The sequence below is a fragment of the Triturus cristatus genome, chromosome 4_2 (assembly GCF_964204655.1).
Source record: "Triturus cristatus chromosome 4_2, aTriCri1.1, whole genome shotgun sequence".
Lineage (NCBI taxonomy): Eukaryota > Metazoa > Chordata > Amphibia > Caudata > Salamandridae > Triturus > Triturus cristatus.
In genome coordinates, this window is record NC_140586.1 from 270,011,604 (window position 1) to 270,027,567 (window position 15,964).

General features: G+C 44.0%; 1 protein-coding gene across 1 annotated transcript in view; it reads left to right on the forward strand.

Moving 5' to 3' along the window:
- The first annotated feature begins 463 nt into the window (after positions 1 to 463).
- The window catches only part of ABCD3 (ATP binding cassette subfamily D member 3), a 310,675-nt gene continuing 295,174 nt past the window's right edge, over positions 464 to 15,964 (forward strand). Inside the window, exon 1 of the mRNA XM_085601490.1 lies at positions 464 to 604. Within this exon, the coding sequence (XP_085457616.1) occupies positions 495 to 604 (110 nt within the window). The 5' untranslated portion in view covers positions 464 to 494. The remainder of the gene's footprint in view (positions 605 to 15,964) is intronic.

Genomic DNA, 15,964 nt, shown 5'->3' on the forward strand with positions numbered 1-15,964 from the left:
TATCTTTTATGGAGATGCTAAAGGTTATTGTCGAAGGGGTGTGAATTGGCAGGCGCTCTATTGTTGCTCTTCCAGCAGTGTGAATGAGGGCGTAACAGAGCACGCTTATATACGGTCAGTCAGAGACAGCAGGTTCGTGGTAAAGAAACTAAAGTTCTCCTGGCAGTTGAGGACACATACACCAGACCAGATCGATTCTAGGACACAGTCACAGTTTAAGGGTGGAGCATAAAGAGGAGAAGGCTGACAGGGGCGAGGAGGTAGCTTGAAAAGGCGGTGGAAACACACCCCTATATGTGAAGAACAAAGTAGTCGGGTGTCTGCTAGAAGAATGAACATAACAATATAGAGAGCGGCTTGAGAGTAAGATGGAGGCGGAGCTACTTCCTGCAGAGGGCGGAGAAGGCGGTGCCGCGGGCGGAGCAGGCGTCGCTCCCAGCATGCTCTGCGCTGCCGGTTCCTCCTTCATCTCCTGACAGCAGCACAGGCCGGACATGGCGGGTTACAGCAAGTACCTGACTCCGCGGAACTACACCTTGGCCGGTGCCGCCGCCTTGCTGCTCTTCCTGCTCAACCAGCGGCGCCGGGCAGCCGCGGCCCTACGGTGAGAGCCGGTTCAAGGGGAGGAGGGGAGGCTGGTAAAATCTTGGCACGTAGGGTGCAGTGTAAGCGGTAACAGCACCTGCACAGTGAGAGGTCAATGAGCAAGTAACGCCCCCTTTAGACATGAAAGACGCAGTTGTTTGACAGGGACTGCCCTTTAGAAGAGCCCTGGCAGATCGCTGACAGCCAGCGAGATTGGCACCTGTCTTCCATCCCCTTTCAGTGACTGCTACAGCCAAAGATCATCTCCGCACCAGACAAGTGTTAGAAACAGACCCGTCCCTCGCTCCTACCCGCCCCAGACAGTACCAGGCTCAGCTCTTTGCCTCTCCCAGACCCCCCCCCCGCCATATCCTGCCCCTCGCTTTCCTACACCTGATCGATTTCCTTGCGAGCTCACAAACAAATGTTAATGCATTACAATACTTCTTTCTTTCGGCGATTGTAAGCACAAGTATTGACAAAGCTTAGTTGTTGACAAAAAGTCTTCGTGTGTTTTAACAATCATTTCAATGTTACCAACTGCAAAGGAAAAACAAATGCGGGCTAAAGAGTAGAAGTGATTTCTTGTTGTAAAATACGCACATTCTGTTATGACTAAGTGGCTCCCTAAAGATTGCAACCATATTCTAATGCACAGGCGGACTGTGCATTACGACATCCTTCATGGCCTGCTATGCTATGTGCCTGACAAAATAGCACCCAGAGTAATCATACATGCTAACATTTTAAACGTGGGAGAATTAAACAAAAATCGGGGGGAATGTATTTTTCGCATTGACAACTTTATGCGGGAGGCATCTAACATAAAACCATATTTTGTATTTAAAAAAATCGTGAATCTCCCGCATGCATCTGCTTTATATGCTTGTATGTCACACAGTTCCAGGTAGCACCTTATTACCAGGCCAGACCTTTGACACCGCATGACTCAGATCAAAAACAGCCTCACACAGTACCTGTCATTCCGTTTCGTCTAATCGTCGCTCTTTATCTGGTTACACAACTGTGTCTTACTCACAGGTTGCTCTCGTATGCCCTCATGCGCAACATGTGCTGTTCTTGTGCAATGGATGGAGCCTAACAGAACAAGTAATAAAAAAAGGTTTTAAAGATGCAACTCACAGCCAACCAGCCCTACTTCCTTCATGTAGTGCCATAACACGGACTAAAACAACTTTGTATTGTCACGTCAGAATCACAATAAGTGTGTGAGAAGCAATCCAAGGAAAAGGTTTAAAAATGTGAATATTTTGGCATTTTATCTCCTTACTTACACAAATAAGTGCCAGTTGTATACGGTGGCCGCTGAAACATGCCCCCAAAACGTGATTGTGCACGCTGCTTGTTGAATAAAAAAAATCCTTTGCAATGAGAGTACAATGATTTAAAACCATTCACCAGCAAAGTCTTAAGGCGTCCATAAAGTTAACAGCACATAAGAATATGCTATGTTCGTTATTACGCCAGGTTGGCACAGGGAACAAAAAGAGGCAAAAGGCGCGTAATTTGGTGGAAGTGAAATACCTAAAGGATCATGACACAGTCTAAGGACAAAGACGATCTAATGTTAGCTTTTGAATTCCACCAAGCCAGCCCATGATATTGTCATTATTTAGAGGGTGTGGTGCATATACCAACGGCTAGAAAGTCAAGCTTCACTCAATGCTGGTACAAAGGGCCACTTGCATCGAGATACAGAAAGGCATACTCTGGAATAAAATACGGTCATGTTTTGCCCTACTCAAACATTTTGCATCTTCTCAGACCCCTTGTTCTCAGAACACCAAGCTCGCCTTCATGTCTTCTCATTTGCATAATGGGTTATTCGCATTGATATAGCTCTTACCACCCCTGATGGGGCATCTGTATACCACAAGCACACTCTAACGTCTTAGCTGTGCTTCTGCTAACATGCAGTTTATTGAATGCATAAAGCTGCTGCATCATGCAGAAGTGAACATAATGAACCTGCAGTTTGCGAAAGAGAGGGCAAGTATATTTAGCTGTTTAAAAAAACATGAGTGAGTATAGCCTAGATAAGGGGCAAATCTTATTGCCATTAATAGACTGGAAGGTGGGGGGGGGCCTGATTTACGGGGCGGCTTCCACATTAAAGTATATAGACTGGAATAGTGTTTCACAAACAAAGTACTCATTTGCGAAAACATTACAAAACAATTGTTTTCTGACAAATTGCCAAGTTGTATCCCAGCTATCCTCCTCGCGCACGTATTTCAGTCTGCATTGGTGCTGCATGTTCCTTTGCACCCCTAGAATATTCTGTGGGTATAATCTGATTACTACATGCAGAATAACAAGGCAATGAATATAGTTGCTGCATGAATCCTAGTTAAAGGGAGAGATTATGCTGCCTACAGAATCAGGCACACAGTCACACACCTATGACTGTCCTTCGACTCACTCCTTCTTAATGCAATCAATCAGGAAATTATTAAGCATGCTATTCGCCCGTGAAGGTCTCAAGGCACTGGGGGAGGGGGAAGTGTCTACGGTCAGTCGAAGAGCCAGGTCTTGAGGGTCTTCTTGAAGATGTGCAGGGTGGGGGCAAGTCTGATGGTGATCGGCAGCTCGTTCCAGGAATTGGCTGCGATGTAGGAGAAGGTTCTTTCACCTGTTATTGCTCTGTGGATGTGCGGGGGATCGGCAAGGGCGAAGTTGGCGTATCGGAGGTTCCTCTTAGGTACATGGAAGAAAATTCTATCTTTAAGATCTTGAGGTCCGATGTTGTGGAGGCATTTGTAGACGTGGGTGAGTGTCTTGTTAGTTACTCTCTTCTCAGCGGTGAGCCAGTGGAGGTTGTGCAGGTGTTGGGTGCTGTGTTCGTGTCAAGGAATGCCGAGGACGAGTTGGCTGTGGTGTTCTGTACGGTCTGGAGTTTGCTTAGCAGAGACTTGTTGATCCCGGCGTAGAGAGCATTTCCATAGACCAGTCTGCTGGTTATGAATGCGTGGGTGACGGTCTTCCTTGACTTGGGTGGCTGGATATCCATTTGAAGGTCTTGCGAAGGATGCGGAGAGTGTTGAAGCAGGTGGAGGTGACAGCGTTGACCTGTCGGGCCATATAGAGGGAGCAGTCGAGTATGATGCTGAGGATTCTGGCGTGGTCCGTAAGGGGGGGGGGCTGCAGAGGGAGATGGGCCACCAGATGTTTTCCCAAGCAGAGGGGGAGGGGCCGAGGACAAGGACCTCTTTCTTCTCCGAGTTGAGCTTCAGGCAGCTGCTGCTCATCCAGGATGCAATGTCTTTCATTCCTTCCTGGAAGTTAAGTCTGGTGATGGTGTCCTTGGTGAGGGAGATGATGAGCTGGGTGTCGTCGGTATAGCCTTTTCCCTACATTTAAATTACAATAATTCATAGAGCTTCCCACCCTCTTGAGCCCAAGTCTTGACATTAAGAGATGAACCGCCTCTTCTTTGCATACAACTACCCTCCTCAAGGACACACACTCCCACTCTCAACGCATTACCCCTCACCTTTCACATTTCTGAAAGTGCAGACCTGCAGCTTGGCCCGCAAGATGTAGTCGCCAATCTTCGCCCAACCATCATGCTTCTGTTTATCAGTCGCCATCTTGAAACAGGAACTAAACCTGCGCATTGAATGAGGGGTGGGCTGAGGACTAAGGGAAAAGGGAGGGAGAGTAGGATTTATGCCCTAACAATCACTTTACGAGCCCGCAGACAATGCCCCGCTGTATGTTACAGCTGCAGATACTACCCACTAAAAGGCAAATAGTCTTGCTGTCTAAGGAATGTGAAACTAGATTAGATCGGGCTGCAAGTAATATCCCGAAGTAGAGAAAAGTATAGTGTACAATGAATGTCAGAAACCAACAACGTGTTTGAATATGTTCTGACTGCCAGGCTTCAATCAGGGAAGTATGATTTGCAATACCAGGGCATTACAAGAATATGCAGCTTATTTAAAACAATATATATTAGAGATACTAAGAATTAACAAACTGCCATGTCACACCTGAAAAATGTGCATATTCCAAGATTGATTTTTTTTTTATACCATCGGAGACATGATCTACAGCGCGAAGCAGCCAGTGTGCTTCTGTTTGGCTTTAATGCCACACTGTTCCTAAACAGAGTGCAGCCATTTTAGGACTGATCCAACGTAACCAGGACCAAACAAAGCACAGCATGGATAGTAATGCAGATTTATCGCGCAAATAATGCTTGAGTACCCTTTTTATTTTTCTTCTTTTAACCCCAACGATTACGACACTAGATATTTGTTTAGCAAAAGATGATGATCAACCCTCACTAGTCTCCCAAATGGTAATGACCGGGTGCAAAATAGAACCAAGAGAATAGGCAATTTAAAAGAATGCTGCTGGACTGGCGGGAGAGCAGATGGAACAACGGTTTGCAGGGCTGGGAGAACATAAATGCAGGGTGGGAGGGGGTGGAACAAATGAAGCAGGAGATGCACGGGCGCTGAAGCTGAACACGCACCCACGGTGTAACATGAGCAGTGTGCATGTGCACTCTGCTACAACAACAAAAAAAGTGCACAAAGGGAAAAACACTACAGAGTGGATTCTAGTATTATGCCAATTCGTCAGAGAAAGGAACTAGACATGAGGAGGAGGAACAGAAGTAAAAGAAACCACATAGAAGCAAGCTTTTCATAACGACATGCACAATAACAAATCAGCAGCGAGGGGCGGAATGAAAGCCCACATACTGAATACAGCATATCTCAAAGAGACAGCGCATGTGCTGCTTAGGCTGGACCTAAAAAACTGAGGAGGCTTTTGAAGAAAGTTGTGCCTCAGAGCTGCAGTTTGTCGCTTAATTCCTGGCTTCAGGTCTAGCCATCATTTGAATGTGGAGAGCATCTGGTGCTCACCTTTTTAAGTTGTACAGAACTACCTTTTTCTCTCGTGCTACCTCTGCTCCATCCTGCCTGGATTAATACCAGTTTGATCAACGTGTTTTTTTGTAGTCCGTTATCCCCTGCCATCACATTCTGTAAGGATAAGATGGCTGTAATGTTAGGGTGTCAGTGTTTTGCATCTTCTCTTAATGATCTTGGGGGAAATTAACTTTCGTGTTCACCCACTGTTTCAGACCATGCTATCTGAAGTGCTCGTAGTGTGCTGGCACAGTTTGTTGGTATGGGGCGGTGCTTAGACATGAGCCTTTAGACTAGAGGCCCTTTGCAAGTCTGAGTTGTTGTTTGTGTGCATCATGTAAGAACTAGCCATGGTCTGTTGTTGCACTCTATTTGCCCTATGTGCGCCCTCTGTATCATGACTGTCCCCTGTAGACACTTAAGCTGTACTCTAGATGTCGCCTAGCAGTCTTCTTCTGACTGACTTTGTCCAACTAACTCCCTTGGTGTGCTGTGGATGCTGTGTTCCCTCATGGGTCATTGTGTTCACTCCTTGGAATTCCACTCCCAGTGCTTTCTAGATATTGTGCGCACCCTATATGATGAGCACTCTCTAATATAGTGTTTTATATTCTGTATGACCCTTAAAACAGCTCTACTGGTTCTGTCACTGCCCAAACACACTGCATCTTGCTCTTCCCTGTTTTTTACAGATTACCCCTTCTTTACCACCTGGGCGTACTGTCAATACACCAACCTGACCTGTATCGATTTTCTTACTTGATCTTTGGACTGCAGTCTGTGACCCATGGCAGACTCCATGCCCCATTGTTAGAAAGAAGAACCAAGCCACTGTGCCCGCTACTGATTGATGAGTGCCTTGATTTATTTTCCTCATATTCCCCCAAAATGCATTTATATCAAAAACTTTGCATGGGAATCCCTTACCCAGTCAGCGGCTGTCCTAATAATGTGGCACTGCTGCTGTTGTGGATCATTCTTTAACACTCCACCCATAGATTCTTCAGCGTGGTACGAGTTGCATTTTATTTCGGTAGGTGCGGTTTTGGTTATGCTTTCTCTGGTTCACTTTCAAATGGACGTATTTATTATTTATTTATCCTTCATGCTGTCATTCATTTATTTATGTTCTTTCCACCTCGTCAGCCCTCTTCCTGCAACCCCAGCATAACGCTCTGTAGATTTAGCTTCACCACTAATGCCATTAACTCTAAGACATGTATATTTTATTCCCTAAACAGTAGGCAAAAGTTTATATTGTGTTCTGCTCCCTTGAACAGCAAGCACATAATTCCTATGTAGTACTCATTAATGGGAAGCAGCGTCATTTACGAAATTGCACTAGAAAATTATTATAATGCCAATATCCGTGGCTACTCCATCTACCCTTTAATTAAATGATGTTACCCAGAAATGAGGCAGAAGCTCTGCATGTGGCTTTTCACTGAGTAACGTTCACTTTTTGCCTAAAGCTATGTATTCATAACATGCAAAGTTGGCTGTTTTTTATTTGTTGTATTATTTCAGTGTGACGTGATTAGCATAAGTAAATAGTAAGCCAGACACAACCTAACAATAAATTAAATTCAGTCGCCAACTGCAGGTAGGGTCAGTGAAATCATGCAATGCTCTTTCAGTGACCTTGATTTGTTTACCTCCACCATGCATCTTAAACGGTTACATCATTGTAAAGATCAGTGTGAGTGGGACGGAAATAGAGACTTGTGCAGGGAGGGATTGTTTAATATCAGAAATCTGCTGAATTCTAGCATTTTGATTAGGGTGGTTGGACCATTGATGAAAGCATTATGCACTGGACAATACAAGTAAGAAGTGTTCAAAATTATAACCCCACAAAATTCTTAATTTTGCAGAATATGAAATTGCAACATTTAAAATGCTGTCAGTGTAATCCTCCGGTAAAATGCTCCAATTTTGTCATGGGAAAATACATCATACAAAAAACCCACATGCACTAACATTTCATGAACTCTACTTTTTTTTCTCAGTTTTATAAAATGTGCAGAAGCGTAGGCAATCAGGTTCCCACGTTTCAAAAAAAAAAAAAAAAATATATATATATACAGGGCATGGATGATCAGATATTCATCGACTTGCTTGAAGTGTACGCAATGTATGCATGATGTACATACAGACTTATGCACCATAATGGTACACTCCTTATTGTGAAACTATCTTTCTTGGCGGTTCCCTGCAAAGTTGATTTCTTGCAGTGTTGCCTGTGCTGATGGTGTGTTGCTGGGGGGCTAAGATCAACAAAAGACCACAGTGGCGTATTACAACAATCATTTACAATGATTAGTTCTCGCATTTACACGAGTTTAAACTATTTGCATTGTAAATGATAATTCCTTTTATTTATGTTTTAAAAATAAAAGGCATTGTTATTTGCAATGTCAATAGTTAAAACTCTTGTAAATGTGAGACCTATTGCATTGCAAATGCTTTTTAGATTAGTGAGTAGACATGCTTCCTTTCGGCCCGCATGGCAAATTAATTAAATAAACAAGCGCGGCCACTAAAGTGATAGCAGACCACGCTGTAAATAAAAATTAAAAAAAATAGTGCTTACCGACTTATGAAGGAGACCATGTAAAACGCCACAAGTAAAAGATCCAGTCCTCATGGGAGGTAGCAAATGGCGACAGAGCGGTAACAAGGAGGGACTAACCAGCCTCATTATCAATCGGAAACCTGCATTTACCAAGGACAATGACACCAGCCAATCAAAAATATGGGCGGAGAGAATGCGAGGCTTCCACAGCATACTTTGCTACTGCATGCCTCGCAGATCGAGCAGTGCATGCGCGCTGCTGCTAGACTCTACCTAAAAACATCCAGCATCTTCTACAGCAGGAAGAAATTCTCCCCAATCAAAGACCACCTTTTGACCTAAATGTTGTAAACTCGTTAATGAGCAACTCCCTTAAGCAAAAGAAGTAGTAGTTGTAAGATGACATGTTATTGGTTAGGAAACTCTAAAGTACTGTCCTAAGTATAGGTATTTGATGAAGATGCTGCCATTAAAAACACTCTTCCTGCATAAAAAGTAATCCTTATGTTGCTCGAGTTTTCAAATGTGTTTACTGAATTATCATACTCCAAGAATTCATAAATCATGCAGGAGTTTTTGATGTATAAGTTCTGAGAGATTTTGGAGTATAGAATTGCACACACTTCTTTTAAAAGCTTTTACTGTGTAAAATCACTCCTCCTTCCCAATAGTGTGCTTGTTTAAGAGTCGTACTGTAATTTTCAAACATGGGAAGTTTGTAATGATTTTAGTAGATTCCCTTTATTGCAACTACTGACTATATGATTTCCTAACACACAGGGACACCAGTGGCTCTTTATAACTGATGATTTGATGGAGGGGTTCCCGGTGTATGTCTAGGAGGGCCATTCTCCTTAGGTTCTCTACGCAAGATAAGTGTACATTCATTTACTAAATGGAAGTCATTTACATAGCCTGCTTTTATCCTGAAAAACTGGCATGGAAGGTACCTTCTGGCATTTATGATGAATAGCCTCCGTGCTTAATTTGAGCCAGTGGCTGCATGTGGGGGCCTACTGGCACTCACTTTTGGGGACCAGCACTTATTTTTTCTCATCAGACTTTTACCTAGAGCAAGACAGAGTAAAACGCAAAAGGGGGTAAGAAGAAGGTGAAATGAAAAACAGTGACAAAGGGAGAAAACCAGGATCACAAGAATTTGCAATGCAATTGGTCTCGCCTTTGGGACCTTGTATGTATTTAGCTATGCAGCACATTAGCCTCGGTGCTGAAACATCTACTGTTCTTTAACATGGAGGGAAAGTAAGCAACAAAATGCGTGGCATGCCAGGTATGGGAACACATGGAGAGAAATTTGGCCTTTCAGCAGGAAATGGTATAGTCCAAAGCTCTGTCTTTAATATAAAATCAGGGCCTTCGGTGGTCATATCAGTGAAATGACAAGATTTGAAAACAATATTATTGTCTACGGATGCTTGTGGAAGACCATTATTAAGCGCTGCCAGCCTCCTCTAATGGTACAACTTTTGCAACTGTTCTGAGATCTGGCACACTGTTCATGTTAAATAAACAAAATGGTGGAAAAGGTCTGAGGGTTGGGGGTGATGAGAACTATCTTAGATCATCTTTATTCCTTTCAGTTTCACTGATAAGCTGTGATTAATAGGCCTAATGTGTGTGCTCTTGTGGTTTGTTGGCGAGTGTCCTTTCACTGTTTGTGTGGGTGTTTTTTTTTTTTTTTTAATTTATTTATATTAAGCCATGTTGTACAGTAGCGCGAATGCAGTGCGGTATGGCTGAAAGTAAAACCCCAAAAAACCGCACTGTGACAAGGTCAACGCTGACTGCATGATAGCGCTTTTTAGGTCTCGCTGAGCCCAGCGCATGCGCTGGCTCGAAGAGACATTTTATATGTGGGCTTCAAAAAGTGCTACCAGGCCAGCCTAGAGGTACAGTGCATGTGCGCGGGCGCGCGCGCCACGCTTACTTTCACTTTCGCGGCTGCACGGCCGCTTTGATCGCGATCACTTTCACTGCGCAGACCCAGCCTCCTCTGCCGGCACACTCACAACTGGCAACATTACGAGGGAGTACGTGCCACGTTACTTCAGTTAATTTTACTAGCTGCTCCTTCTCCCTTTTTAATTTCCTGACCAATTTGCCTTTAGTTTGACTCTTCAACTACACCTATTAAGCACCATTGGTAAACTTTAAGGATTTCATTTTAGATAAACATATTTCAATAATTACTAGGGATAAAATCCATCTTTACTCAATTTAAGTTACTCCTATCCCCTATAGAGTGCCGCCTCCATCAAATTTCGTATTCACTTGTAATCTTGTGCACTCGCAGCAAATGTGATGCCCTGGTGGCACAGCAGAGATGGTATGACGTCACCCGAGCCCAGCTGGGGGTGCCCCTTCCATTACATTCTTAATAAAGGTAAACACATGTACAGAGTGGTATGCAGCTTCATAGCAAGAAAGGTATGACAACGGACTGGCTTACATTCAGTAGGACAAATATGAACCTATTTAAGTCCGAATAAAATCACTGCCTGCCAAGCAGACAGTATTAGAAGTTTCGTAAATTAAATGAGACTTTGGGAGAGAAAGATGAAAGCTCTAAACGTTCCAAAAGCGCTTGAACTTTAATATCCCTAAGGGAATGGAAAGCTGTACCCGAGAACACACACTCATGAAGTGAAAGAGCAAGCATGCCTGCTGGAATCAATCTCAAAGTGTCACTTCACAATAATTATATTATAGAAAATGTCAACCAAAAAACAGATTATGATCAAACTTTCACAAGCTTCGTTACAGCATACACTGGTACAGTTTGCAGAAATCTGATGAAACCACCGGATGCCGTTAATTTGAAAACGGGCCATCATGCTGTGAGCACATCTGATCCAGCCGACACCTTTCCCTTTAATGATCACTGTTTAGAGTTGTCAAAGCCAGTGGGTTCAATTTAACTACACAGGGATTACCAGATAGTCAGTGCATCATTGCAGTGAATGAAAGAGGCTAGAACAGGAAACAAGTGTCTTTGCGGATACTGTGCTGGAGTACACAAACAGCTGCATGAATACTTACGATTTGTCTCTTCTGCAAACTCGCCTTTGTGGACTCACTTGCCGTCTGCGAGGGGACAGAGACTTTCCTCTTCTGTCTTCGATTGGGGACTGGGCACTTGAGGACTTCAGTATCTGGAGACATTTTGTATGTGGGCTCCAAAAAGTGCTACCAGGCCAGCCTAGAGCTACAGTGCATGTGCGCGGGCGCGCGCACCGCGCTTACTTTCACTTTCGCACGGCCGCTTTGATCGCGATCGCGATCACTTTCGTGGCCGCACGGCCGCTTTGCTGCGCAGACCCAGCCTCATCTGCCGGCACACCCACAACTGGCAACATTACTTTTCTACAGCGCTTCGAAGCCTGAACTGGTCTAGCGCTTGAAATCAAGTAAGAAGAGATTCACAATGTTATTTTACATCGCAAATCACGCAGTGTTGGGCAAGGTGACACCCCTACACGTAGTTATGAATTACAGTCTCGCTTGTGTGAAGCCGGCCCAGGTACAAACAGTGTTCACGTGGGTTGTGAATGAACCCGCGATGGTGTGAGACTCCGGGGCAAACCCTGGGAAGCCCAAGGTCTCTTCAGCCCGATGTGTCCGTCTCTCGTCGCCCCTCCCCTCCCTCACGTCTCCTTCCTCCTTCCAGTTCTCACACTCTGCTTTCCTCCCTCCCTCACCTCACGTCTCCTTCCTCCTTCCAGATCTCACACTCTGCTTTCCTCCCTCCCTATCTCACTTCCTGCACACAAACCTTTCCTGGCTGGGGACCAAATCTAAGAGACTTGAGTGAGATAACTAACTTAGGAATACAAGACAAAAAAACAAGCACTTTCCCAGCACTTGAAGCTGTGTGCGTGCACTACCCAGAGACGCGAGGCACGTCCAGCATTCACCGGTCTGAGGCTCGTGCACGGAACTAGCGGTCGCAAACCCTGGGGTGCACAAGATCACACCTCAGATCTGTGGTGCACGTCTGCCACTCACCAGGCTCACGGAGTTAGCAGCAGGTGATATGGATTCAGCGAAACCTGTCGCCGGGGGACACACGGTGGCCACAGGCAATGGTGAATGCTCCCCGAATGTCATTTCCTGATGCCATATTTGTTTTTAAAATCATCTCACGGGCAGAAGCATGCACATCTGTCACTAACAAACCATCCCCTGCACCAGAGATTAATGCAGTGTGTCTGCACGTCTCAGGGGCAGGGAACCTACACACTTATCACTAACAAACCATCCCCTGCACCAGGGTTTAATGCAGCATGACTGCACGTCTGAGGGACAGGGACCCTGCACACCTATCACTAACACACCACCCCCGCACCAGGGACTAATGCAGCCTGTCCTAATAGAGTCCGGCGGGGGACCCTCTACGTACCTTGCAGGGGGGCCCCCTCAATTATAGTTACGCCACAATGGGAGAAAGGTCAACAAGAGCACTCTTTTTTCAGTGGGAGCACACAAGTGAATGGGTCTGTAGCACTTCTGAAAGTTCATTCACTGTTGATCACATAAGGGGCGCTGTGATGTAGTTTTACTCCTGCTTATAATACCGCCACAAGCATTCGGTAATAAGATTTCTGCACAATTTTCTCATGAATCCAGGTCACCTGAATAAACTCGTCCAACTGGTATGGCTGTGCCTTTCTGGTCCTAGCAATCTTGAGCAGGTGAGGGGTTTGTTGAGCTTTCAGAATATTTCCTAGTAGATTAAACAAATCAGGATTCCTTGCAGCGTCCAACTTTACTACCAAAGCACAAGTACTCATTTTCTCTGCCTATTTAAAGAAAAAGCAAAGAAGAAATTGCTTAAAGGATGCTGTGCTATTACATTATGAAGAACAAGCATTTGCAATGCAATAGGTCTCGCATTTACGTGAGTTTAAGTTATTGGCATTGTAAATAATGCCTTTTTTTTTTTAAACGGAAACAAAAATAAAAGACATTGTCATTTGCAATGTCAATAGCTCAAACTCACGTAAATGCGAGACCTATTGCATTGCAAATGCTTGTTTTGTCCCCTTTCAGCCAAGCTGCACAGCACCATGCTGCTGTACATAGCTGAAATAACATTGAAAAAGTCGATAGATCTTGCACAGGCAGGATCTTTCAGCTTTGCCAGTACTTGTTTTTCTGTGCTCAACTTTGTGTTCTGGCTAGGTTTTAAGATGACATGTCAATTCCTAATAGTCAGCGGCGCTGTGCGTGCTGTGCCACGGCTAAGCCCAGTTAATTGAGGAAGGTGCATGTGATTGGTGGTACCGGGCATTAAAAGGCTGAGGTTTTGCAACCTACATACAATGTAAAGGCAAGTTAGCTCTCAGTTGTACAATTCCTTCTGATGTGATGCGTCCCAAAGAGTGCCTTTTCGTAGCCTAGGGGAATGGGCCAAGGGGAAAATCCTATTGTCGGCTCATAGGCTCGCTGCATTTCACATTAATGAGTTCATTCAGTAAACCCAAGCCTCACAGAGATCTCATTGAGTAGTTCTGCAGCTTTTTAGGACAAAGGTTGATGAGATTATAGGACCGGCAGCATGACCCTCTTTGTTCTTTGTTTTCAGTCATTTGTTGATGGATTGATTAAACTTGAGGATAATTATTCTTAATGCAGGTTTTAAACATAAAGTAGCAGTTATTTGGTGTGCTTGTCTTTTTACGCGGGAACGTGATGCAAAATCACAGCACAGGAAAATGTACATATTTAGCTCTTTTGGATAACTGGGTACATTGTGCATGCCTATTGGTTACAGCAAGATACCATCAATCTACGTTAGGGGCCTTTTCAAAGGTGGTAATGCTCAAATGTCTAAATTAAAGAGCCTGGCTTGAGTACTTGCAAAAGCTTTTAGTGGGCTAATGGTGAGATTTTCATTTGTATTTGTAGTTGTGCTGCCCACTACAAGTTACAGAGCTTGTCCCTGATGAATTAAGTTCCGGATGCAGACAATCGTGCTGTATTTTAAGTTGACTAGCAGGTGGGTGACTCCTTTGACCATGCTAGTATTTAAGCTCGTTATTGAACCTGGCTACGTTTGTCTAAAAACATGATATTCCCGGTAGACTCTAACAAAGTTGGATGTATCCCCTTTCTAATTTTTCCTCCTACTGAACTCTGTTTTAGCGATTTGGCATTCCAGAGCTCTGTAGCGCTGATATTTAATACAGCACCCGCAGAAAGGAGATGGTACTGTGTGCAGTAGAGATAGAACATTGATGTTTATATTGGCATTATTCACTTGTCTCAGAGGGGGTAAAAAAGGGCATGAGAAGGGTGTGTCATTCAGCTCCCGAGTAGTGTTGGCTGGGGCGTGTCCTTGTGTTTTCATTTTGTTCTATCTTGGGAGTATGTGCTAATACACTTCCTCTGAATTATTCAATACTGTCGTGTTGTAAGTTTATTTTAAGACGATTCCACAAAAATGTTGTACCGCCCCACCGTATTTGTCCAAATACATGATTTCTTTGTACCTATTGGATCAGCCGTCATGCCACTGACAATGGCCATATGGGTTGTATACCAGAGTCAGCAAGGCACATACCATCCTCATGAAACACCTGTGAGAATCCTTATATCCTCTTCATTGGCCACTCATGTGGAAATGGCTGTACTGACTCGGGAGAGGTGACTAGAGACGAACATCACATGATCGATGACTTGCCACTGTTTAAGATGTTGTTTCTTAGGGGCAGAATTGGGCCTCATTCAGTTGAGTCCAAGCATCATTATCCCAATTTAAAATCAGCCGGGTTGACAGTATAGAAGCTTTTCCTCTGCAACTGTGACACAGCTGCTGAAGTTTTCAGAAGCCACTACAATTGTATATTATATAGGCGGGATAAAGTTTTACTTGTATTGTTGCTTTTATTTTGTTGTGTGGAAGCTGGCGTGCATGATTGCTGTGGGAATTGATTACAGTTGGAAGGAGATTTTGTCAACTTCTGATAAAACAAAGGATCAGGAAGCTTGCCAATTCGAAGATATCTATCCTACAAATGTGAACAAAAACATACAAACCATAAAATCTGGTTGTCTGTTACCTCATAAAACTCGTAGAGGAATAATGCCACCCATACTGCTGACCAAAAGATCACTTAAAGCCCATCCACAACAATAATAACTCACACCTCAACTGTCCAATACTCTTTCCACAGTGGGCTGGCCCCCGATTGATAATAACAGTTCACCACACTCATTGTACAACACTGACCATTACAAGTCACTTTTCAATAAACCTGTACAAGAAAGCAGATGAAATACCCTCTTCCACGAAGGTGATGATATAAGCCAATCAAATGCAGTCTCCAGTTTGTGGGGAATACTGGAGACCAGGGCATGAAGGTACCCAAAATTGAACAGTACTTCATGGCCATACTAATGGCAGTACTTCAAAAACATATATCCGAACTGTGCAGCGGACAGCAATGAAGGAGGAGCCACATACTCTCTCCTCTCAAACCACATATCACAACAAGCCATGGTGTATGTCAACCCACGGCATTTTCTGCCCACATAACCACTGAATATCAATCACAAATCATCTTTCACCTTAACAAAACACCTTTCTTCGACGCCATGAGCCCCCTGCATGTCTTTCAGCTCACAATGCCCCTACCTACTTGGGGAAAACAACTGCAAAATAGACTTATTTTGTTGCTAACACAAACTCATTCAATCATCATGGTGGCTATTCAAATGTACATCTTAAAGCTTCATTTGCTTAACAGTAAAGAACTAAGCACAAATGAGAGTTGGCTCAAGATTGTGTGTTTCAACTATTCTCACCAAGGCCTTTTTATCAAAGCAGTTCATGGCACCTTGTACACAGAGCTCCCTAATAACTACAATTTTATAT